Source organism: Leopardus geoffroyi, chromosome A1, assembly GCF_018350155.1.
Source record: "Leopardus geoffroyi isolate Oge1 chromosome A1, O.geoffroyi_Oge1_pat1.0, whole genome shotgun sequence".
Taxonomy (NCBI): domain Eukaryota; kingdom Metazoa; phylum Chordata; class Mammalia; order Carnivora; family Felidae; genus Leopardus; species Leopardus geoffroyi.
The window spans coordinates 91,404,634-91,431,261 of NC_059326.1; the positions used below are offsets into that span (position 1 = coordinate 91,404,634).

A 26,628-nucleotide genomic window follows, 5' to 3' on the forward strand; every position below is an offset into this window, starting at 1 on the left:
ATGCATCTGAAGGGTCTCATGACTGGGGTTTTATTAGACAGTAACAAATTACCTTTTCCTAATAAGTACTTGGAAACCTTGCTTCCAAAATTCCTTACAGACTTACTCTATCCCTGACCCCCTCCCAACTTGAAAGTATATAATCAGTCACCTGTCACAACCCCAGTGCAGCTTTCTGTCCATAGGTTCTATTCCATGCTTTAATAAAACTACCTTTTGGGGGCAAATGGGTGGCTCAGTCGGTTGAGCCTCTGACTTCAGCTCAGGTCATGATCTCATGGTTCCTGGGTTCGAGACCCACATTGGGCTCTGAGCTCTCCGCACAGAGAAGAGCTCTCTGTGCGGAGAGCTCAGAGCTTGGAGCCTCTGTCAGATTGGGTGTTTCCCTCTCCCTCTCTCTTTGCCCCTCCCTAATTTGCATTGTCTCTGTCTCTCTGAAAATAAACTTTAAAAAAACTTATTTTTATTTTTAAAATTTATTTATTTTGTGAGACAGAGAGAGAACAGAAGTGGGGGAGGAGCAGGGGAGGGGGGAGGAAGACAGAATCTGAAGCAGGCTCCTGGCTCTGAGACATCAGCACAGAGCCCGATGCAGGGCTTGAACTCACAAACCGTGAGATCATGACCTGAGCCAAGTCAGATGCTTAACTAACTGAGCCACCCAGACAATGCAATAAACATCTTTGAAATTTTTTTAAAATAAAACAAAAAAATACCTTTTTGCACCTAAGATATCTCAAGAATTCTTTCTTGGCCATTGGCTCCAAACCCCAACATTTCCACATTGATGTACTCCTGTGGGCAGAGTCTTGGGCCTTTTTTAAACATACAACATTTGCACTAGCATGTTGACAAGCTATTGACAAGGTAGGTATTCTAATTGAACAAAAGTGCCTAACAAAATATGTGTTAAGTTCCCTAATGTATCAAGCACTCTGCCCCTAGCACACTGAATAAAAAGCTTCCTGCACTAACCCCAAAGGGAGACAGTGCTTTGAGATTTATACTCCTGTCTGCTTACTTGCTGGAAGTGGTGAAAACTTGCTCCAACCAAGAGACGTGGGCTGGCCTATTGACTCACGCACTGCAATGGGGCAAAACTTTTGTGACAGGTAATGATACCACAGTAATGGATTGTGACAATCAATAATGTGAAACCATCAATTTTCCCAATGTATAGATTCAATCAATCCATTGTCTCAGAATTTTTATTTACAAATTGGCATATTATTCATGTGAGTTGATTATAGCCAAAACACTTGAACAAAAATTCATAGGATACTAATTCTATCTTATCAACATTTCATTTCCTGCTATATTAACACAGGGGGGTACCCGTGATCCTATTCTTTCCTATAACTGCCTCCATACATACCTGAACCTGCTCTTTCGCTTTTTCCCATAACACTTACCTTCTAAAATGCTATATAATTGTATTCATGGTTTACTGTCTGCACCCTCCTGCTCCCCACCCGACCAAAAAACAAAAATGTTATTGAGAGCAATTAAATTTGTTTCGTTCACTGACATATTTCCAACCACTTACAGTGGCATTTGGCACATACCAAGAACACAGTAACTTTGGTTGAATCAACGAAGGGAAAAAAGGTTTGTTCTCGTGGTAGTCTACTTGCCTTACTATCATAAGGCACCACTCTCAGCAAACTTCAGTTTCCTTCCCCAGGAACCCAGAGCCACGGCCTCGCAGCCCAAGGAGTGTCACCCCAAGCCCGGAAGTGAGAGCTGGGCACGTGACAAGCTCGCCTGGGCCCCGCCTCACCGACCAGCGCGGAGAACTACACCTCCCAGAATGCATGAGTCCTCGCGTGGACTACATTCCCCACAAGCTTTGCGGCCATTGCTAACTCGCCTCCTTCCCCACCTCTCCGGACCTGCGCGGGACTCTGGGTATTTGCTGCCAGAGCTAACAGCTACGGGGCTTGAAGTCGGTCCAGTATCGCCCGGGGACAAGTCCCCTACCCGGGCTGCTTTCCGCTGGGGCAGCGTCGGAGCCTCCGCCTGCGGCGCACGGCCAGGGAGGCGCGTTTCCTGGAAGCTCCAAGGCCAGGGCGAGGTGAGCGGCCGAGGGTCGGCCGAATGCGGGAGGGAGGGAGAGAGGACCAGGGCCTCGGGAGGATGCGGCGCCAGGGCGCGGGGCACAGGCCCGGGAGGCGCGAGCGGGGCCTTTGTGGTTGCAGGCGGGACAGGGGCCGGGCACCCCTTATGTGCCCGCCCGCCAGGCACCGGCCGTCCCGCGGTCGTGCCCGTGACCGCGGCAGGTTGGGCACTTGTCCCCACTGGCCCAGGCCCCCCTCCCGCTCCCTCCCAACCGGTTCCCGGCACGCTACCTGCCCGGCTACCGGCTGACGGCTGTCAGAGAACGTCAGGAATTGTGTTTCCGCCCCTCACCGGCGGCACTGCCCTCTGGACGGCGGGCGCAGAGATGCGTTTTCCGCCAGAAGTGAGTTGTCCGCTTCCCCCCACGGCAGATCCTCGACGGGAACCGAGGTTTTCGGTTTCTGTGCCTGTTCTCCAGATAGCAGCCATAGGAAAACTGATGTCATCCCTTTCCGAAGCAGTCTTCTCCAAAAATCTGGAGATTCCTTGACAGGAGGGGAGTTGGGTGGGGAAAGCTTGAGATGGAGAAGAGTTGTCCCATGCAGGCAGCGAGGTTGGGGCAGGTGTTCTGGAGGCGCGTGGTATAGATCCCGGTGCACCCTCCCTGGCGGTGTGAATTGGGGCAAGGTGCTCCCGCTCTACCCCCAATTTCCTGATCTGTAGAATGGGGGTGCTGACAATGTCAGCTGTGCTGCTGGACTAAACCGGTGTTGGCAGTCCCTGGCATGCGGTGAGATTCAGTGAGTCGCTGCGGCTGCTGATAGTCCTACACCCTTTTTCTCTGAGCCAGAGAGACCCGGCACTTCTCTGGTCCTGTCTGCTCACAGCTCCTTATTTCCCTCTCTGAGGGCACATGGGGTCATTCTCAGGTGGTGTGAGGATTTCAGAGTTGGTGATTCTGAGGGGGTTTGAAAGCAGAAGGGGCTTCTCCCTCCTGGCTCCCTTTTTCTTCTTTCAGATCTGCCTTCTGGAGACTCCACCCATCCTAAGGGAAGAGCCCAGAAAGAAGATATGGCTATTGGACAGAGAGAAGCAAGGTCTCAAGTGAGTTCATTGCTACCTAAGATTTAGAAACAGATTTTTTTTTTTTTTTTTTTAATCCTCAAACTGAAATTCTCTACTCAGTACAACCTTCTGCAGGACCTGGAACTCAAGCCCTTTTTCCTGGCCCACCTTGTTAGATGGTGGATTATGTAGGGAATGCTAACCTCCTCCCTGCCAATGCATGTCTAATGTTTCTCTTTTCTTTTCCTAACAGACACTACTTTTTATTCATTAATCTCAATTGAGTGTATGATTACTAACTTGACAGGTAAGATGCCACGTGGGGGCAGAACAAACAAACGTGCACATTTGGCAGTTCCTTTCTGGCCCTGCTTCCTTGGCTCACTCTGGTCTCCCTCCCTACCCTTGGCTTTTTCTTTCCATTCCTGAGTTTCCCATTATACCTTCCCTAGGTTTCTCCAACCCATCATTTGTAGTGTTTTTTCTCTCTCTTAACCTTTTGGATCATATGCCTTGCTTCTGCACTCTCTTGAAAACTGTTCTTGACCTGCCATTTTCATCTTCATGTTGTGGAATGGGGGAGGGACCCCATCCTGGGAGGCCCGTGCATGAACAAGGAATAGCCGTGTTGGAGGGGACACAGTTGGAGAGGTCTCTTGACTGTGAGGGCAGAAAGAAGACTCCTCAGGAAGCAGCGGGGAGGATTTCGTGGGGTATCAGTAGTGGAGAGGCAGGGTATCCAGTGGCTGACAAGTGGGGCTTTTAAGCCAGACTGCTGGGTTTGAACCCATCTCCTTGGTTGTTGTCTCTGGGCCTTGGACAAATAGCTCCATCTCTGTGTGCCTGTTTCCACACCTGGAAAGTGGGGATCACAACCATGCCTACCTCATAGGGCAGGTGAGAGGATCACGTGAATTCAAGTGCATGGAAAGTGTTTAGATCGGGCCAGGCCCTCGCAGATGGTCACTGTGTGGCGGCTGTAGGAGGTGATGATGTTACTGCAGTAGTAACATCAGTGCTGACAGACGGGAACTGCCATCCAGTGTTTCCAGGACCCGGGAGATACAGGTGCTTCCATGACTCACCTTCACCTGACAGTAGCAGTTAATGTCCCGTGGGGGGACTTCCTGAGGGCTTTGCCTTTGTTCTCACTCTCCTGCCTGCGCAGCAATTATCATCCCCATTTTACATATGGGGAAATGGAGGCTCAAGGAAGCCCAGTGACCTGAATTCAAACCCAAGTGTGTCTGGCCTCTGGGTTCATGCTCATTACTGTCCAGCCATTCCCCTGGTGCCTCTCTCAGAACTCAGGGCAGACCCAGCCCCCGTGTCACCGCCCTTCACTGTGACATTGTGTTTCGGACCCATGAAACTCGCTAGTGTCTGATCTTTGGGCCGAGGCCTGCCATTGCACGTTCCGGCTGCTTTTCTCTAAGGCTTTCCTCTTCCATTCCATTGGAGCCATGTTGCTCTCTTGGCCAGAATCTTCTCCATCTCTGTGTGTGAGTGAATCCTCGTGGCATTCTCCCTAACCTCATCTGCCACCCTTTTGTCACCTGCCCGGGCTTGTGTGTAAAAGTCAGTGACAGGGTGTTTAAGAGCAGAGAGAGAATATACCGAGTGCTGGGTTAAAGGCAGACTTGAATTATTGTCCTGCCTCTGCCACTAAGAAAGTATGTGACCTGGGTCTTGACTGCCCTGGACCTTCTGGTTCTCATCTCTAAAATGAGGATTGAACTGGGAAACGGCATACAGGCCTGTCCAACTACACAGTTTCCTTTCATTGAGCAAATCATTGCACATGGTTTTCTTCTGGTCTGTCAGTTGGATCGTAAATTCTTATGAGGGCTAAGATTATTTCTATATATCTATATCAACTATTTCTAAGTTACCTTATTATGCATGTATTACATGCTCATGTTTAAAATTTCAGAGAATAGGCACACATGGGTGGCTCAGTCGGTTAAGACTCCAACTTCGGCTCAGGTCATGATCTTGCAGTTTGTGAGTTCAAGCCCCACATTGGGCTCTGTGCTGACAGCTCAGAGGCTGGAGTCTGCTTTGGATTTTGTGTCTCCCTCTCTGTCTCTGCCCCTCCCTGCTTGTACGCTCACTTGCACTCTCTCTCTCAAAAATAAATAAACTTAAAAAAAATAATTAAATTTCAGAAAATAAAAAATACATACATAAAGAAGAAAGTGAAATCACTCTTAACCCAGTATCAAGAGATAGTTGCTGTCACCCCTTTGGTATATGTCCATCAGAATCCTTTTCTATTCACTTTTTGTGTGAATACCTATATACATAGGTATGCATCTGTTTTACCATTTTAGCTTTTTTATTGTGATAAAATATACATGACATTATCACCTTAGCTTTTTTTGCATGTATAATTCAGTGGCATTAAGTACATTCACATTGTTGTGCGACTATCACCACCATCCATCTCCGTCGTATAGATTATCCCATTTATTTCTTAACCCCTTGAGGTAGACATTGAGAGGCAGTTTTGCAGAATGGTTAAGAATGGAGCCTTGGACGTCCTCCAAATTGCAGTTTTACCTCTACCCCTGACCAGCTGTGATACTGTGATTCATAGTATGAAATATATATTTGGTCTTCATTCCTGCTCCTGGCACATAGGAGATTATAAGGGTTTGGAAGCTAAATGATGAATAATAGTTGGTTTTTATTCTTGAAATAACTTCAGAGCAATAAAGATGAAATTGCTGTGTTTTGTTACTCATAACAAGTCATTTCAACCAAGCCAAAGTTGATATGAATGAGGTGACTTTTGAAAAGCCCCTAAGGATCCAGCCCAGTCAGGGGAACCAACCTTGATTAGAGGGTTTGATCTTTCAGGCCCCAGCCCGGGGCCATTCATGCCTATGTAATGGCCAGTGATTTGATGCATTGTGCCCATAATGAAGCTGCCATAAAAACCCAGAAGGACAGGGTTCGAAGAGCTTCTGGGTTGGTGAACAGTTGTCGGTGGGGAGAGTGGTGCATCCAGGGAGGGCGTGGAAGCTCCACACCCTTCCCACATACCTTTCACCTCTTTCCCGGGTCTGTTCTCAATAATATCCTTTTGGAATAAACCAGTAATCTATTAAGTAAATGTTTTCCTGCATTGTGGCACTTTCCCTGCATTTACCACTTGAGCAAGTTAATTAAACCTGAGGAGGGGAGTGGTGGAAACCTGTGCAATTTATAGCCATTTGGTAAGAAGCACAGGTTACCGTCTGGACTTGGGATTGGCCTCTGAAGTTGAGGCAGCCTTGTGGGACTGAGCCTTAACCTGTGGAACCAGGCTCTCTCTCCAGGTAGATGGCATGAGAATGGAATTAAATCGTTAGACACCTAGCTGGTGTCACACAATTGCTTGGCGTGTGGAAAACACACATGTCTGGTGTCAGAAGTAAAGCAGTATTGTAGTATTGAGAGTCGATACACAGGGGGAGTGAGTCTTCCTCTATACCAGCTGTTTGGTTTGGACAAATTTCTTTTTTTTCTTGTGTAAGATGGGGGCAATATAGTACCTATTTTATAGGGTTGTTGTAAAGATAAGTATTTACACTAAAAGTTAATACAAATCTCTTAAGAAGAGCTTGGTCCAAAGAAAGCTTTCAATAAATAATATTGTCCATTATTATTTGTCCATTATTATTGTCCTCTGGCTTCAAGATAGTGTCTCAAGTTAGTTAACCTAACTTAAGCCTGCAGTGATTTTATCAGTAACATCATGATAAACACCTTGGAGGTGCATTTTTGCACACTGTTCATTGTGATGCAAATACAGTAATTGTTAAGTTAAAAGATCCACACATTTTAAGTCTTTAAATATCTATTATCAAATTATCATCAGAAATGTTATTCTAATTAACATTCCCACTAATGTCCTTAATTCCTCCCCACATCTCCTTACAGTGTTTAACACAGGGCCTGGTTAACAATTCATGCTTTCATGAACACTTCAGTATATATTTGTCACTGGCCGATTGTTCATTAAACAAATGACCTGAAACCTTCAGAAACCAGAATAACATCAGAAGCATTCATGGGAGCCCATCTACCCACCACTGCCACCTTCTTCACTCTGTGTGATGGGAGGTCCTAGGTGAGCTGGGATGGCTTGTCATTACAGGTGTCACTGACGTTTGAGGATGTGGCTGTGCTCTTTACGCGGGATGAATGGAGAAAGCTGGGTCCTTTTCAGAGAAACTTGTACCAGGATGTGATGCTGGAGAACTATAGTAACCTGGTCTCATTGGGTAAGGAAATTTTCTCTTGTAGATAAAAAAAAATTCAGACATTAGGATAAGTCAGCACCTGCTTCCTTGGATAAAAGGCATGGGTCATCAGAAACTTCAGTTGAGGGGCACCTGGGTGGCTCAGTCAGTTGAGCGTCCCAACTCTTGATTTCGATTCAGGTCATGATCGTGATTTCATCATCAGGTCATGGCATGGAGCCCACACTCAGCATGGAGCCTGCTTGGGATTCTCTGTCCCTCTCTCTGCCCCCTACCCCATTCATGCTCTCAAAAAACAAACAAACAAACAAAAAAAAAAAAAACATTTAGTTGAGTTTTACCCTTAGGTTTGTGTCAGATCACCATAAATAAATGTTAAACACATTTTCCCCTCTTATAGGCATGGAATTACCCCACACATGGAAATGAAGGAGGTGGTATTGATAATCCTCCCCTTTCCGGTCTATAATTGCACATTAGAAGTTTCCTCACAGTTTGGGAGTCACTTCACTGATTGTTCTGGGGTTTGTTTGCACCCCTCTCAACAGAGGGCTTTGTTCATTGGACCTACCATTTACCTTTCTTGCTTGGCTTTCCTAGGGGTCAGCAAGCTTTTTCTGCAGAGGGCCAGCTAGAAGATATTTTAGGCTTTGTGAACTACATTTGGTTTCTGTAACATATACCACCATGCTCAGAGGGCCATACATAAATAAACAGTGGTCTAGACTTGGCCTATGACCCATAGTTTGCTGACGGCTACCATCGTAGAAAGGGAGTCAGTGTTTCCTCATCTTCAGCAAGCTACTTTGTTCATAATCCTTTCCATAGGTACTTGTTTATAAGTATTTTTACGAAATACTTATAAAATTATGAAATTTATCGTCAAATTGGTTTCCATACAATACCCAGTGCTCATCCCAACAGGTGCCCTCCTCATGTTTATAAGTATTAACTTAGTGTGTACATCTAACATATTCCCTCTTCTATGGAAAGCTAATGTTATTAAAGCTGCAGATTTATCATGTTTCCCTAACATACAACTATTGCACAGCCATGTCCTACAGGTCCCTTACCTTTCCCCGCACTATGCCCTCAACATCGTGGGGGCACAGCTGGAGCACCCCCAGAAGCTCTTTGTAACATGCCCTGAGTTTTCTGCTCAGGTCTATGATGCCTCTTTGAGTCAAAACAAAACCAAGTCTTTTTTGTCTCTCTCTCTCTTTTTGTTTGTGTATGAGCAGGACTCCTGTTTTCCAAACCAAAAGTGATCTCCCTGTTGCAGCAAGGAGAAGATCCCTGGAAGGTAGAGAAAGAAAGTCCTGGAGGCCCCTCTCTAGGTGAGTGGCTGGGACGGAGGAGCCCGGGAACTGCTTTGGGCAGCAGTCTGTTTACTAAGTGACGGTGGGGCTTGGAGATGTTGGTTGGGGAAGCTTCTCTGTCCTCAAGAAGTGGCGGGGAGGGGACACTAAGGCCCCAGACAGGAGCCTCCTCTTATTCTGCAGGAATCACTTCCCAAGTGAATCTCTCGGGATCTCCTCTTATTCTTTCCTGTTCTCAGAGGAGGGCGGCACATCAGGTATTCAGTCAGCAAACAGTGTATTTGAAGAATGGCAAAGAATTCATTCTGATGGAGGCTCAGGGAATGCATGTGAGACAAGGAGCTGAGAAAGGAAAGGGTGTCAGAAAGCTAACAGGGGCCATGTTACAATGTGCTTCAACAAGATTCTTGGAGATGGACTGTCCCATGGAAAGAAAGGATTTTAAGCAGGAGAATGATATGGTCTTGGTGTTTTAGAAAAATTGGCCTAAATCTGAAACAATGTAGAGGTCTTCCAATAAAGGCATGGCTTAAGAAGCTGTGGCAAGTCCCTTGCCCTGACATGGAGCGCCATGTCAGACAGAAGAGCACGCTGGTGTGGCCAGAGCTCCAGGGCAGGTCACAGAGCATGATGGTGATGTGCCCCATTTGTGTTTAAGGAAAATTACGTGGCTGTTTGTATGTATAATATGTGTGGAAGTGCAGAGAGAAAGGTTAGGGGACACACCTTAGCTGGTAACAGTAGTCCTACTTGGAACGGAATCGAGAACGGGGGCGGGGGTGGGGATCAAGAATGGGCAGGATGAAAGAGGGCTTTATTTATGTGGAATCTGAATATTTCACAGAGAGTATATTCATGGAGTCCTTATGCAATTTTGTTACTGAACCAAAGTGGGCCGACTACTTGGTGAGGTGTAGACAGACTACACCAGGTGGTACTGTCTCACAGGGTCAGCTTTATTTGTAGAAGCAAGGAGATTGTGGAAAATAATTTACAAAGCTACATCTCCAGGAACAAGGGAAATAAGGCTGCTTTTATTAGGGCTTGGGATGGATATAGAGAAAGGGATTCTAGCGCCATAGAGAGAGAGATCAAGGTCACTTCTGGCACTGTGGATTGATCTGCTCAGGTGATCTTCTCAGGCAGCCTCCTCAAATGTTTCTTTTTCTGTTCCAGCAGTTAGTTTGTCTCTAAAAGGTAAGCAGGCAGGCAGGCAGAAGCTTTTAGGAGTTTAGTTCCTAAGTTCAGGGGGTCAAGGTGGTAATAATTGGAGTTTATTTTTTTTTTTTTTCAATGTTTATTTTTGAGAGACAGATAGAGACAGAGCATGAGTAGGGAAGGGCAGAGAGAAGACACAGAATTCCAAGCAGACTCCAGGCTCTGAGCTGTCAGCACAGAGCCTGACGTGGGGCTTGAACCCACAAACCGTGAGATCATGACCTGGGCCAAAGTCGGACGCCCAACTGACTGAGCCACCCAGGCACCCCAATTGGAGTTTAATAAGAATGGTCACTTTGGAAGCATTGTGGGGGATAGATTTAAAGTGAGGGAAAACCTGATGTGGAACCTTTCAGAGACACTTGCAGTCATGTTGGCAAGATGTTTCTAAGGTCTGTGCAGTGGGGCCCAGGAGGGAAGACAAGGGGCCCCTCTGTTGCAGGTGTAGCCAAGTTCACTGTGGGGTGGGTCTCACTTGAGATGGGAGTGGAATGCTCCAGTAGAGATGCTGGTGGACAGTCCTGTGAGGTGTGTAGGGACTGGCAAGTGCCATGGGTACAAAGGTGGCATTTGAAACCTTGAACTGACCCAGGTAAGGGCACAGAGGAAATTTCACCATTTATAAGGTGGGTTAGGAAAGAAGAATGTGTCTGAGCCTGAGAAGTCATCAGAGGAGAGGAATAGGAGAAGCTGCTGTCATGAAAGTTGGGAAAGGAGAGCTGATGAATGGGAGGGGGTAGGCTTGGGCTCTGGAGCATCCAGGTGCAAACCCTTACCCATGGCTTTCCTGTCCCATAATAAAGGGTGAATGAGCTCTGCGCTGGGCACTGGCAATGCGACATCGGACAGAAAGACATAGGTCCTGCCAGCTGGGGGTCATGTTCCAGTGGGGACACAAGTGCTCAGGAACTGAGTAAAGAGAGGGTATGGAATGACAGCTGGTCAGGACTCCACGGAAAAGATGCATAGTGCTTTGAGAGCACGTGGCAGGAGGGGGAGCAGAGGGAGGAGAGGGGTGGGAGGCCCGGGGGTGCAGCCAGAGTGGGGCAGGTGCAGCAGGAGGGGATGGGCCTAGCAGCAGGAGAGGTGAAGGCGTGGAGGGAGGGGGGCCTCATAGGCAAAGACTTCCCGAGAAGGTGGGATCTGAGGATGCAGAGAAATAGTCCAGGCACAGAAAAGGGCATGTGTGTTTGTGCAGACAAAGGAAGCCAGCAGGTGCTGATGGGAGCCGGGAAAGAGCAGCAGGGACCAGATCCCACTGAGCCAGGGAAGCCCGGACACAGGATTTGGACTGTGTCCAAGAGCCACGCACAGTGCATGAGGAGTCGGAAGTACCTGGCCACAGACCCGGGTTTACCCTCTGCAGAGATCAGCCTGCAGCAGACAGGGAGCCTGTTGGCATGGAAGTGGGGACTGGTCCCGGCTGTCCTCAGGTCCACACGAGTCAGTGATGGCCCCCCACGCTGTGGGCCCCACAGAGGACCCGTGGGATGGGCAGACGCATTCCCCAGCCCCCAGATCCCCGGTAGCTTTATTCCTACAGTAAGTTGAGGTTTTGATGTGGGAACTACCTTTGTTTTTTGGTTTTTGTTTTTTGGTTTTTTAGCATTTATTTATTTGAGGGAGACAGAGAGTGTGTGAGGGAGGGGCAGAGAGAGAGAGAGATTGAGAGAGAGACAGAACCCGAAGCAGGCTCCAGGCTCCAAGCTGTCAGCACAGAGCCCCACTCAGGGCTCGAACCCACCAACTGTGAGATCATGACCTGAGCCCAAGTCAGATATTTAACCAGATGTTTAACCAATTGAGCCACCCAGGAGCCCCGGATTTCTTTTTTTTTTTTTTTTTTTTTAAACACTGACTTATGGAATCAGAGTTCTCTGGAAGCTGGTAGAGGCCACCACGAAGTGATCAGAGAATGCAGGCCATCAGGGAACCAGGTGGGGTTGAGGAGGGTCCTCAGTCCCACTGTTGGGTGTGAGCCGGGTCTGGCATGGAAGGTCAGAGGAAGAGCAGGGCTCCCTTTGCCCTGACCTCAGGAGCCTCTGATCCATTAATGAATCTGAGTGAAGTGAGTATTTGTTCAGTTAAGGGGAATAGATAGTGTGACTGGAGTCCAAAGCTGTCCTGAGAGGCTCTGGGGCCACCAGGTGGTGGAGTAGGAGTCCGGTCAGCCTCCTCCTCCATTCTGGGGAGACGTCCCTGAGGGTAGACCGTGGGTGGACGTCGGACGGACATAAGGACATCACAGCTGACCAGTATGTGGGTGTCTCTGGATGGAATGAACTCCCTCTCTTCCCTCAGAGGTGGAAGTCACATGGGCCACCCTGGGAGTCCGGGCATGTGGCTGTGTCTGTCCTGTACCCCTGGGGGGTTGGGGGGCTCCATCTGCCTGGACTGAGGGGACCTCAGAGCAGCTTCCCCTCCCAAGGGCAGCTCACTCCCCTGCGAGCACGGGTGAGGGAGCCGGTGTTCATGGGAGTGCCTCGGCTTGTTCACTCTAGACCCAAACCAAAACCTTCCCCTTGGGCAGCCAGTGATGGAAAAGCCCGTGCTCCCGGGGTAGGACTCCTAGAACCTCTAACTGCCTCCAAATATCCTCTTTTAAAAAAAAATTACTTTTATTTCAATACTATTCACAAATAGGAAAAACAAAACAAAAAGAACAAAAATGAACTGTCATCCCAGGTATGTAGGCTTTAACTTGAGAGATGGAAGGAGATGGCACGCAGGGTGTGTGTCTCTTCTGAGTCTCTTGCCTAAGAAATGAGCCTAAACTGTAATCACTGAGGTTGTGCTTTTCTGGAAGAGTTGTAATAAGGTGATACACATCATGAGTTTGCTTTACACCCAAAAGTCGAACTATTCTGGAAATCTAAAACTCAAAAAATGCAGGGAGGGGTACCTGGGTGGTTCAGTTGGTTGAGTGACTGGCTCCTGATTTCAGCTCAGGTCCTGATATCGTGGTTGTGAGATCGAGCCCTGCGTGGGGCTCCTTGCTGAGTAGGGAGCCTGCTTGGGATTGTCGCTCTCTCTCTGCCCCTCCCCTGCTCACTCTGTCTCAAAATAAATATTTTTAAAAATGCAAGAATGATCTAGGTAAACAATTACCTCCAATGAAAATATGTTCTTTCTCCGTCATTTTCTCTTCCTTTGTTATCTGAACGCAAGAAGCCTCGTAGGGTGGACTGAACCTGGGCCACATGGTCAGCCAGGGGGCCACCTGGGAGTTGCCTTCCACCCACCAAGCTAGGACTTGTGCTAGGACTGCCCCTGCACAGGGGGCAGGGGTCTTCTAATTTGCACGAAAGTGCTGCCCTTAGCAGCCTAGTGACCCAGCAGGTAGTGGTTTAAAGAGTGAATCTCTTAAGAGGTAAAAGCAGAGCCCAGGTGCTCCGGAGCCGTGTCCAGTATGTTCAGGTCAGTCTTGTCCTTGTCCCTTTCACTCCCCAACAAGACCCCTGCATGGCCCTGCACCTCCCTACTGCCACCAGCATCTGTTCTTGTAGCTGCCAGAATGCTCTATTAAAAGGTAAATTATGGGGCAGCTGGCTGGCTCAGTCAGTTGAGTGTCCAACTTTGTCTCAGGTCATGATCTCACAGCTTGTGGGTTCGAGCCCTGTGTCCAGCTCTGTACTGACAGCTCTGAGCCTGGAGCCTGCTTTAGATCCTGTGTCCCTCTCTCTCTCTGCCCCTCCCCTGCTCATGCTCTGCCTCTCTCTCTCTCTCTCTCAAGAATAAATGTTAAAAAAAAAAAATGTAGAAGACATCTGGATGGCCAACAGGCACATGAAAAGATGTTGAACGTCGCTCCTTATCAGGGAAATACAAATCAAAACCACACTCAGATATCACCTCACGCCAGTCAGAGTGGCCAAGATGAACAAATCAGGAGACTATAGATGCTGGAGACGATGTGGAGAAATGGGAACCCTCTTGCACTGTTGGTGGGAATGCAAACTGGTGCAGCTGCTCTGGAAAGCAGTGTGGAGGTTCCTCAGAAAATTAAAAATAGACCTACCCTATGACCCAGCAATAGCACTGCTAGGAATTTATCCGAGGGATACAGGAGTTCTGATGCATAGGGGCACTTGTACCCCAATGTTTATAGCAGCACTCTCAACAATAGCCAAATTATGGAAAGCCTAAATGCCCATCAACTGATGAATGGATAAAGAAATTGTGGTTTATATACACAATGGAATACTACATGGCAATGAGAAAAAATGAAATATGGCCTTTTGTAGCAACGTGGATGGAACTGGAGAGTGTGATGCTAAGTGAAATAAGCCATACAGAGAAAGACAGATACCATATGGTTTCACTCTTATGTGGATCCTGAGAAACTTAACAGAAACCCATGGGGGAGGGGAAGGAAAAAAAAAAAAAAAAGAGGTTAGAGTGGGAGAGAGCCAAAGCATAAGAGACTCTTAAAAACTGAGAACAAACTGAGGGTTGATGGGGGGTGGGAGGGAGGGGAGGGTGGGTGATGGGTATTGAGGAGGGCACCTTTTGGGATGAGCACTGGGTGTTGTATGGAAACCAATTTGACAATAAATTTCATATATTAAAAAAAAAAATGTAAAAATGTCAGGTCATCTCACTCTCATGCACAAACAGCTCATGGCTTCCATCACATGGAGCACAATCCAGAGTCCCCAGAGTGGCATCTGGAGCCTACATGGTCTAGCCCTGGCTGTCTCTTCACCCTCCCCTCCTTCTGCTCTGCCCTTCATCTGAGGACTGTAATCACTGTGGCCACCCTGCAGGGTCAGGCAGGCCAGGCAGACTCCCACCCCGGACACTCTGCACTTGTTTTTCCCTCCCCATTCTTCTTCCTGATGTCCACAAGCCCACTGACACTTCCTTGAGGTGGTACTTTCTTGAATAGATCCAGCTCAATTCTTGTTGCCCTCCCTCCACATCCTGTATCCCCTCACCATGCTCTGTTTTCTTCAGGGTGCTTCTCATGGCATGATAGTACATATTCATTCATTATCCCTTCTCTGGACTATCAACTCCCTCAGGCGGGATTGTCTGATTTGCTGCCATTTCCCCAGTACTGAAAACAGTGTCGGTCAGAGTAGGCTTCCAGTTAATGAATACGTGAATGACTCAGCTAGGCTGGTGGTTATGGAAACACAAAGAAGTGAGCGAATCTCAGAGACACTTGGGAGATAAGAGAAGCAGGGCTTGGAGATGGATTCGATATGAAGACAAAGGAAGTGGGTTATCAGGGGAGCTTGGTTTGTGGCTCTTTCTGGGATGGGTAATGATTTCATTCACTGAGATAGTGACCCTACAAGGAGATCAGATTTGGGGGGTGGTAGAAATAAGGTTTTGGATGAATTAAGTTGCTTTTGATTGACCCAGTTATCCCAGGGGAGAGGTCAAATAACCTGTTAGATTTGGAATACTACCCCTCAAAATATAGACTGGGTGTGAAATGTAAATTTGGGAAATCCTGGTCATTACTGGGTAATTGAAACAGTGGGTGAGTTTGAATTAGTCTATGGACTGGGTGCAGAGTACAGTAAGAGCAAGAAAGGGCCGAGAACTCAATCTCGAGGAACTCTGGCATTTCATGGCCAGGTGGAGAAAAATGGGCCCACAGGGAAGACAAATGTAGGTATCCTGCAGAAGGAATAATTAGGAGGCCTGGTGTCCTTGAGGTCAAGGCTTACAGCAGGTTGGTAACAGTAGAGGTGGGGAGAAGTAGAGGAGTGTGAGACCCATTTAGACGGTAGAATGAACAAGTCTTGGAAATTGATTAGCTGCGGGAGAGGAGTTAAGGATGCCTCTTAACAGTTTTGATTACAGAGACAAGGGTTTATACAGCTTGGAGGGAATGATCACGAATTCAGTTGTAGGCATGCTGAATTTGAGGAGTCTTTGAACCCTCTAAGTTACTATGTTCAGTGGACTCCTGTATAATTGGGTGTGGAGAGCGGAAGTCTTGCTTAGCGTATATATTTGGAATGGAAGCTGGCCTGTGGAAAGGGTGCAGAGCAGGGAGAATTGAGGTCCAAGGACTAAGCCCTGAGGAACTCCCAAGGATTGAACATCACTAGGACAACGAGTACACAAAGGAGACTGAGGCTGGAATGTGTAGCTTAGGAAGAGAGCGTCTCCAGGAGAACAAGGGGTCACTGTCAGACACTGCTGAGAAGTAAGTTAGGTGGGAACTGCAGAGAACATTTTGTCTCAGCCACATGGAGGTCATGGCTGCCTTAGCGCGGGTGGGGACAGAAGCCAGAACAGAGCCCCTGAGGGGTTATGGGCAGGAGGAAGTGAACAGGTGCAAGATACTGTAGAAGATCAGATTTGAAGAAGAGATAGCAACAGCATTGAAAGAGCCCTCCTGTGCATATAAACAGACATTTCTCCGTATACTTCCGTTTTCCTTTGTCCACTCTGGTTAGAGCACACAGCACATGTTATTTTGCCCTTTCACCTGATGTGTATTGAAACCCTCCATGGCAGCACATAGAGGGCTTCCTCATTCCGGGGAGTAGCTCTGGATGATGTTGGCCCAGCAGGTCTAGTTTGGACTGCGATTTGATAGGTGGTATGATTGCTGATTTGCATGATGGGTATCACTTTAAAGCTGTAAAGCTGTACCTTTACCGCCTACCCGTGTAAAGTCCGTGATGTATTACAGTGAGAACCCAAATGTCCTTCACGGCAATCTGGTTGAATAAACTGTGGCACATTCACACAGACTTCTGTGAGGAAGATTTCTGTAAATTCCACTTTGGGGTGATCTCCACAATTTATTAAGAAGTGGGGGAAAGTGTAGGAAGTGTAGAAAATAGTACTTTTAGCTAAGGAAGAAGGAGACACCAAAACAAGTGTCTATTTGATTAGGTTTTTTTTTAAGGAGGGAAAAGCAGGGCACCTGGGCGGCTCAGTCAGCTGAGCGTCCAACTTCGGCTTAGGTCATGATCTCCCGGTTTGTGGGTTTGAGCCCCGTGTCAGGCTCTGTGCTGGCAGCTCAGAGCCTGGAGCCTGCTTCGGATTTTGGGTCTCCCTCTCTGTCCCTCCTCCATTCGCGCTCTGTCTCTCTCTCTCAAAAATAAACATTAAAAATAAATAAAAAATAAAAGGAGGGAAATGCCCCTTCCCCACCCTCCCCCCACCAAAAATAAAAAAAGTAAAAGCAGATCAATAAAAGCGATTATCTATAAGGTGAAGGCAAAAAAGAAGAAAGGATGAAGAGAACTTAGAATTTAAAAAAATGGTTTTTTTAATTTTTTTTTTTTTTTGAGAGAGAGACAGAGTGCAAGCTGGAGAGGGGCAGAGAAAGAGGGAGACACAGAATCCCAAGCAGGCTCCAGGCTCTGAGCTGTCAGCACACAGTCCGACATGGGGCTTGAACTCACGAACCATGAGATCATGACCTGAGCCGAAGTCAGATGCTCAGCCAACTGAGCCATGCAGGCACCCCTTATTTATATATATATATTTTTAATGTTTATTTTTGAGATAGAGAGAGACAGAGCCTGAGTGGGGGAGGGGCAGAGAAAGAGGGAGACAGAATCAGAAGCAGGCTCCAGGCTCTGAGCTGTCAGCATAGAGCCCAACACGGGGCTCAAACTCACGAACTGTGAGATCATGACCTGAGCTGAAGTCGGACACTTAACCAATTTAGCCACCCAGGCGCCCCTATCAGAGCAGTTTGAATAAACATCCTTAGTGATTTCTAGGTGTGATATTTTAATTTATAACAATGTATATTTGGTCTTAGTCCCTGTTTCTGGCACAGAGCTCCCAAAACTCTCGGAATTTCTTATTGATGAGAGCAATAACGATCACTTGTTATGTTGGTGAGGTGACTTTGGGACCCCACCTAAGAATGGGCTCTGGTTGCCAGGAGAGCCAGCTGTGATTAGAGGGTTGGCATTGTCAGTCTTGTCTCCCTGACCTCCGGGGAGGAGAGAGGACTGGAGGTCAAATCAGTTGCAATGGCCAATGATCCAATGATTTAATCAATTGTGGCTCTGTAACAAAGTCTCCATAAAAACCCAAAAGGACAGAGTTCAGAGAGCTTCCTGGTTGGTGAACATTTGGAGATTTAGGAACAGTGGTGCACTCAGGGCATGGAAGCTTCTCTTTCCCCTGAATACTGCCTTATGCATCTCTCATCTGGCTTTTCCTGAGTGATGTCCTTTTGTAATAAACGAGTAATCTAGTAAGTGAAATATTTGAGTTCCGGGAGCCATGCTAAGCAATTAAAACTAAGGAGGGGGTTGTGGGAACCTCCCAATTTATAGCCCATTGATCAGAAGCACAGATGAAAATTTGGACTTGGAACTGGTATGTGAAGGGGTCAGGGGACAGTCTTGTAGGACTGAGCCCTCAACCTGTAGGGTCTGATGCTGTCTCCAGGTAGCTCGTTGAATTGAGTTGAATTCCTAGGTTGTTGCTTGTTGGTAGTGTGGGAACTGCCCCTCTCCCCCCACGGGAATTAGTGCACAGCTTTTAGTTAGCTTATAGGCAATAATAACTTCAAACAATAGGTAGGGCAGATCTGAGGACCCAGAGGTGGTCCTGTGGGACCAAGAGGGTTGTTGGCTTCACACAAGATAGAAATCAAACTCAAGCAGAGAGGAAGGGAGAGCAGAAGTTATTGAAGATACAGAGAGCTCACAGATACAGAGTGTCTGGGAGACTCAGGGAAGAAGAGTGTCTCATCTTTGCTTGGGGTGCAAGGCTTCTACTAAAGGACAGTGGTCTGGCGTGTGCGTGCTTTTAGGCAGCCAGGAACTGGTCAAAACAAGGACAAGTGCTCAAGTGCCCTCTGTGAGTCACTTATTCCCTGGAGCCAGGAGTCTTGGGTCAAGGTGTCTCAAGTCAGTGGTCTTTAAAGTACCTAAGGACTCTGCCCCATCTCTCCTGAGATGTTACTTGTTGTGCTGGAAGACTCCAAAGATAGCATTAACCCCTTGACCTTTACAAGGAGGACATACATTAAGGCACATGTAAGGCGGGGGTGCAGGTCATGGCAAGAATAGAGGCAGGAAAAAAAAGGCAGTCCTTAATGGGGTCCCTTCAGTTTCCCAATCTCAGTAAGCTTAAATGGTTATGTTTACAAGTAGAGTTCTTATCTTTGAGAAGCATGTTCTGACATAGGATGGGTGAAATGATAGAGTATCTGGGACCTACCTGGTCCCCCCGCAACACACTGGAAGAGATGTAGGGGTGTGCAGTACTGTGTTCAGCCTGCTCTAAGAATCCCACACTGCGTGGCTTCACCAGAGATTTAGCGTCTCACAGTTCTTGAGGCTAGAAATCCAAAGTCGAGGTATTGACGTGGCCGCGCTCCCCCTGAGACTCTGGTACATTCCCTCCTTGCTTCTGGGGGTGGCCCAAAATCCTTGTTCCTTGGTTTACAGCTGTGCCACTCTGGTTTCTGCTTCTCTTGTCACTTAGTGTTCTTCCTTTGTGCCTTCACACGGTCTTTTCTCTGCGCATGCCTGTGTCCACACTTCCCTTTTATAAGGACACCAGTCATACCGGATGAGGACTCAGTGATCGCACCTTAACTTGATTAACTCTTCAAAGATAGTTTCCAAATAAGGTCACAATCTGAGTTACTGAAAGTTAGGACTTCAGCCTATCCTTTTGGGGGACACAGTTCAACTCCTAACAAGGCAGTAGATGAAACAGCATTGGTGATGGTTGAAGCCGGCTTGGAAATTCACTGTACAGTTCGCTCTACTTTTTGTATATGTTGAACATTCTCCATAGTAAAAAGCTTTAAAAGTTAGAATTAGCTACAAAATTTTGAGAACAGCATTTCTTTTTCACCAACACAGACATGGTGGAGGTATACAGATGTGTATACTACCCCGTCATGGTATTCTGTATAATTCCTGGCATGTAGTTCCCTCAGTCCTTGGATTTTAGTAGAAAGTCTCTGAGACTGCAGTGCGTATGATGTTTTTATAGGAATAACGTTGAATCTGGGGGAGCCTGGGTGGTTCAGCCGGTTAGGCATCCAACTTTGTCTCAGGTCATGAACTCACTGCTTGTGGGTTCCAGCCCCATGTCAAACTCTGCTGACAGCTCGCAGCTCAGTCTGGAGCTTGCTTTGGATTCTGTGTCTCCCTCTCTCTCTCTGTCCCTCCCCCTCTGAGCTCACTCTCATATAAACATTTAAAAAAGTAAAAAGAAAAAGAAATAACTTTGAATCTGCCCACCTACAGGATAAGGTGGGAACAAAGTCTGGAAAGCTGGTTTGAGTTCAAAGATTTTGATGGTACTTTAGGCCTCACACTATCCAGCCTATATCTAAGCCTTTAAAATCCCATCTTATATGTTTCTGCCAAAAAACTAACCACCACCTGTACCCCTTCCCTACTGGCACCCTCCACTAAGGGTAGTTTGGGTGGTGCTCTAAGCTCACATTCATGTCCATTTCTACCTTGTAATTTTGTTGTAGAAATTATCACATGATGTGATATCCTATTTCTTCTTTGTCTCTAATACCAAACTGGGAACTCCTGAACTGTTTCTTTTCATTACTGGATCTGGGATGTCTTATGGATCACCAGTGCCTAAGACAGAGGTATATTATAGGTGCTTTTTAACTTTTTGATAAATGAGGCGCCTGGGTGGCTCAGTCAGTTGAGCATCCGACTCTTGATTTTGGCTCAGGTTATGATCCCAGGGTTGTGCAGTCGAGCCCCGTGTCTGGCTCCATGGTGAGCGTGGTGCCTGCTTGGGATTCTCTCTCTCTCTCTCTCTCTCTCTCTCTCTCTCACCCTCTCTCCCCTTCCTTCTCTCCTCCTCCCTCCCTCCCTTCCTCTGCCCCTCTCCCCACTCACATGCTCTCTCTCTCTGTAAAAAATAAGTCAATAAATCCATCCATCCCATGTCCAATTTCTTGTTCGGCTTTAAACAAGACGTTTCAAGAGCATTTCTCTACTTGATGTTTCTATTTTATCACCTCCCTTTGTTTCCTGTGTACACCCCAATGGGGCTTTCTTCCTCGCTATCCACGAAAAGCATGGTCACTAAATCCCATACTGTTTCCATCTTGGCACAAGCAGGGTTAAGTTTATAGTCTCCACATTATTTGCCAGAGTTGCTCACATACTCCTTCCCTGAAGTACTTTCTTCCTCTGGCATCTGATTTTCCTCCTTTTCTTGACTTCTAATGTTGCCATGCCTAAGTGACTTTTCAGTTCTTCAGCTTTAAGTAAAATTTATCTATGGAGGACTCCCAAATACCTGACTAGCTCTGACCTTTTCTTCAGGCTCCAAAATACATAACAACTGAATGCCTCAGCATCTTCCTTCAGGGTCTGTGAAAGCATCTCAGCCACAACACACACATCTGAAATAGAAGGCCCCCTCAGACCTGCCCCTCTCCTGGTCTTCTGGTAGCTTGTGCAGCATTCATCGTTTTCAAGCCAGAAACCTAGGCGTAATCTCTTAGCTGCTTCATTCCTGTTCAGCACCCCACACATCATCCATCAGCAAGCCTGGTCCTGCTACCAGTTCCTGAAATGATATCCTGCTGCATTTTCTGTGCCTCCTCTATCCCCTTGATCAGCTGCCTAACTACAGCAGCCTCCCAAGTGATTTCTCTCCTCCCTGTCTCCACTTAGGCCCCACCAAGTATTAGATACTCGACCTCACATGTGAATTGTTGAAGATAAATTTGGAGGATCTTAAGGAAGTTGGCAGCATGCTAAAATGTGGATTTTAAAAAGATTACTCTAGCTACGGCATGGAGATTAAATTACTAGATACCGAGATTTGAGGCCAGAAGACTAGGAGACCATGGCACAAACAGTGAGACACGAGAAACAAAATACCATTTAGGCATCTGACCCAGTGCTCAGGGCTCCAGTCTTAAGTTGGCAAGACTGAGTTGGAGAAGGGATGAGGAAGATGTTGGCAAAAAGTAAAAATGCTCCTCTTTCCCTTACAATAAATAATAAAGACACGAGTGCAGGTAAAATTCATCAAGAAGGTTGTGCGGGGGGGGGGGGGGGGGGGGGCGGGGGGGACGGATTCCAAACCCTAGGGGATACCAAATATTAAAAAGGGAACAGAAAAAGTTATTCATGAAGGAGACTGAGAAGTAAAACTAGTAGAAAAGAGGGGCACCTGGGTGGCTCAGTCGGTTAAGCATCCGACTTCGACTCAGGTCACTATCTCACGGATCATGGGTTCAAGCCCCACGTCAGGCTCTGAGCTGACAGCTTGGAGCCTGGAACCTGCTTCGGATTCTATGTCTCCTCCTCTCTTTGCCCCTCCCTTGCTCATGCTCTGTCTCTCCCTGTCTCTCAATAATAAATAAATGTTAAAAAAAAAATTTTTTTTTAACTAGTAGAAAAGAAAAAGCAGAATATATTATGTTCACCAAGCAGAGAGAATTTGTACACAGGTGAGAAAGGGAATGTCAGATAGGAATCTCAGACACAGTGAGATGCAAAGGATTTTTTTTTTTTAATTGTCAAGTTGGCTAACATACAGTGTATACAGTGTAGTCTTGGCTTCGGGAGTAGATTCCCATGATTCATCACGTACAACACCCAGTGCTCATCCCAACAGGTGCCCTCCTCAATGCCCATCACCCATTTTCCCTCCCCCATCAACTCTTAGTTTGTTTTCTGTATTTAAGAGTCTCTTATGGTTTGCCTCCCTGTTTGTAACTTATTTTTTCCTTCCCTTCCCCCATGGTCTTCTGTTAAGTTTCTCATTCCACATACAAGTGAGAACATAGGATATCTGTCTCTCTCTATCTGACTTACTTCACTTAGCGTTAATACCCTCCAGTTCCAGCCACATTGTTGCGAGTGGCAAGGTTTCATCCTTTTTCATTGCGGAGTAGTAAAAAGATTTTTCTTTTTCATTGTATATATAAACCACATCTTCTTTATTCATCTGTTGATGGACATTTGGGCTCTTTCCATAACTTGGCTGTTGTTGATAGTGCTGCTATAAACATTGGGGTACATGTGACCTTACGAATCAGAACTCCTGTATCCTTTGGATAAATTCCTAGTAGTGCCATTGCTGGGTTGTAGGGTAGTTCTATTTTTAATTTTTTGAGGAACCTCCACACGGTTTTCCAGAGTGGCTGCACCAGTTTGCATTCCCACCAAGAGTACAAGGGAATTCCCCATAGGAGCCTTTTAAATAGTTACCTTTAGCCCAGGAGAAGATGCCAAACTAAATGCGCAGCCATTCCCCTGGCAAAATTTAATATTCTCAACTGCATCCTCTCCCAATTTTAAGATTTGTTGAGTTCAATTCTGTTTGTTTTTTTTTTTTTTTTTTCACCACTTTAGCACGTTAGGTCTCTTTTACCTTTTTACATTTATACCTGCCTTGTTTATCTTTGACTCTTTTCTACACTGTCTGCATAGCCTCTTTTGCTTGATGCATGAGCAAGGCTGCCTTCCCAGCTTCACACACCTTTTTGGCATCATGCCTATCTCTGGCACCTCTGGATTAACTATAACATATTTCTATTTGGACTGGCCATGAGTGTAATCACCCATTGATGAACTCCCATCACCCATGTAATGTCCTGTCTGGGAAGGTAACTTCAAGTGCTTAAATCGTGTGTGTGTGTGTGTGTGTGTGTGTGTGTGAGAGAGAGAGAGAGAGAGAGAGAGAGAGAGAGAGAGATAAGGAATTGAGAATATTTGACATTGTTCAAATCAGGAATATGTAAGTAATTAAGGAAAATTAGCAACATTTCATATATAATTCAGATGCCATCAGGAGTTTCTGTAATTGGGCATGTTAATCTGCTTGTTGCAGAGAACACTTATGGTAGAAAAGAAAGTCTTATATTTAGCTGTAGGTAGATCTATAATTATATCTAATACAAAGGTACATAAGAATAAGGGCTCCTGGGTGGCTCAGTTGGTTAAGTGTCTGACTTCGGCTCAGGTCATGAGCTCACGGTTCATGGGTTCAAGCCCCATGTCGGGCTCTGTGCTGACAGCTCAGAGTCGAGAGCCTGATTCAGATTCTGTGTCTCCTTCTCTCTCTGCCCCTCCCCTGCTCACGCTCTGTCTCTCTCAAAATTAAACATTAAAAAAATAAAGAGGTATAGAATACATATTTTTAAATCCTGTGGTAAATGCTATAATAAGGGGAATGGAGTGTGGAAACTCAGTCAAAAAAGGACTCCGTTAACTTCTGAACTGAATCTGAAGTATACAAAGGAATTTGGCATGAGGGAAAGTAGAAAGGACTACAGATATAGATTACGCACAATGAAGAGAAAGGTTATGAAAATAATTTTGGAGTCTTTCATGGCTTTGGACTCTGATCCCAGACTACCTTTCTGAACTCATGCTCCCCTGGTCACTCCTACACTCACCTTCTTTAAATAGGTTTGTTTTATTTATTCTTTTCTCCACCCTAGTACTTCAGTTCCCATTGATTCTTTTTCTATATTGCTTAAATCTTAACGTTTTCCTCTTCTTATGTTTTCCTCTTATGTTTGGCCAGATACCAAGACCTTATTTAAATACCATCAATACTTATTTATTCTCTACAGTTGGTCTCAGTAACCAAATACTGTATCACAAAAAAACATCTTTAGTTTTTTCTTCCCCTCCAGGGTGGAAGGGCAGTCACAAAACCACGAAGTCAACTCAAACACAAGATTCTTCCTTCCAAGAGCTGATAATGAGAAGATCCAAAAGGAATGGACCCTGGGACTTTAAATCAGAAAAACCCTGCATTTATGAATACAGAGTAGAGAAAAGGCAAGAGAAAAAAGAAAGTGTCCAGACAATTTTAGTCACCCACAAAAAAATCCTTGCTGTAGAAAAAAGCCATAAAAATGCTGAATTTGGCCAAAACTTCAGTCCAAAGTCAGTCCTTGTTAAGCAACAGATGGTCCCCAGAGAAGAAACACCACCAAAATGTGAAATACAAGGAAACCGCTTCAAACAGAATCCGTATTTACTTAATCAGCCAAAAATCAACACAGCAGAGAAACGCTATAAATGTAGTATATGTGAAAAAACCTTCATTAACACTTCATCCCTTCGCAAGCATGAGAAAAACCACAGTGGAGAGAAATTATTTAAATGTAAAGAATGTTCAAAAGCCTTTAACCAAAGTTCAGCTCTCATTCAACATCAAATAACTCATACTGGAGAGAAGCCCTATGTGTGTAAAGAATGTGGGAAAGCCTTCACTCTTAGTACATCCCTTTATAAACACCTAAGAACCCATACTGTGGAGAAATCCTATAGATGTAAAGAGTGTGGTAAATCCTTCAGCAGGAGATCTGGCCTTTTTATACATCAAAAAATCCATGCTCGAGAAAATCCCCATAAATACAATCCAGGTAGGAAGGCATCTGGCCTTCCTGGATGTCAGAGAATTCACCTCAGAAAGAAGTCCTATTTATGCAATGAATGTGGCAACACCTTCAAGTCTAGTTCATCCCTTCGTTATCATCAGAGGATTCACACAGGAGAGAAACCTTTTAAGTGTAGTGAATGCGGGAGAGCCTTCAGTCAGAGCGCATCTCTTATTCAGCATGAAAGAATTCACACTGGAGAAAAGCCCTATCGATGCAACGAATGTGGAAAAGGTTTTACTTCGATTTCCCGACTGAATAGACACCGAATAATTCATACTGGTGAGAAGTTTTATAACTGTAATGAATGTGGTAAAGCCTTAAGTTCCCACTCAACACTGATCATCCATGAAAGAATTCACACTGGAGAGAAACCGTGTAAATGTAAAGTGTGTGGGAAAGCCTTCAGGCAGAGTTCAGCCCTCATTCAACATCAGAGAATGCACACTGGAGAAAGACCCTATAAATGCAACGAGTGTGGGAAAACATTCAGGTGTAACTCATCCCTTAGTAACCACCAGAGAATTCACACAGGAGAGAAACCGTATCGATGTGAGGAATGTGGGATATCTTTTGGCCAAAGTTCAGCTCTTATTCAGCATCGCAGGATTCATACGGGAGAGAAGCCCTTTAAATGTAACACATGTGGGAAAACTTTCAGACAGAGCTCATCACGGATTGCCCATCAGAGAATTCATACTGGAGAGAAACCCTATGAATGTAACACATGTGGGAAACTCTTCAACCACAGGTCATCCCTTACTAATCATTACAAAATCCACATTGAAGAGAACCCCTAGAAAGTAGATTTGCATGTGCGAAAGCCTTAAACCAAAGCTCAGCAGAATACATGTGTAAAATACAAATGTAATAGATAGGAAAAATCTTCCTGTAACCTAGGCCTCATCAGATTCCGGATTCCAAGGATAAGCCTTGACTATGTAATAGATAATGAGGAAAGTAGAAAGTGTTCATGCCTATCAGGCACTTTTAAAATAACCTAAAATGAAGAATTCACAACCGGAGACCCTTCCGGCATTTGTAAAATAATTGTTCTCTTTCTACAGCAGTGTATGCTAGAGGTCATATGTGATGGTCATAAACATCTGGGTGAGGGGAGGTGTGCCCTGGATTTTTCATTAAAAAGACATAAATCAGTAATACTTCTTTTTTACAACTAACACTTAATAGCATATAAAAGATGCGATCAAATTATACCCTTCTAGAGGAAAGGACCAAATAAAAGATAAAAAAAGAAGAAAAAACTATAAACTACCTCTTAAGTTTCTGGGGTTTGTCCTTTTCCTGACCTGATGTCAAATTTTGTGCATGGATTTCATTTACAAATAGAAATAAAAGTCTGTTCTCTTCA

At 45.8% G+C, this 26,628-nt stretch overlaps 1 protein-coding gene across 3 annotated transcripts; it reads left to right on the top strand.

Moving 5' to 3' along the window:
• The first annotated feature begins 1,835 nt into the window (after positions 1–1,835).
• ZNF354A (zinc finger protein 354A) lies at positions 1,836–26,628 on the top strand. Of its 3 annotated transcripts, none has more exons than XM_045485374.1 (5): positions 1,836–2,074; positions 3,077–3,162; positions 7,268–7,394; positions 8,615–8,710; positions 24,504–26,628. In XM_045485374.1, exons 2-5 carry the CDS (start codon positions 3,130–3,132, stop codon positions 26,054–26,056), a joined length of 1,809 nt encoding a protein of 602 aa, XP_045341330.1. In that variant the 5' UTR covers positions 1,836–2,074; positions 3,077–3,129; the 3' UTR covers positions 26,057–26,628. The 3 variants fall into 3 exon arrangements, with proteins under 3 accessions (XP_045341330.1, XP_045341341.1, XP_045341351.1); XM_045485385.1 differs by lacking the exon at positions 1,836–2,074 and adding an exon at positions 3,377–3,430 and having other exon boundaries at positions 2,095–3,162; XM_045485395.1 differs by lacking the exons at positions 1,836–2,074; positions 3,077–3,162; positions 7,268–7,394; positions 8,615–8,710 and adding an exon at positions 20,418–20,477.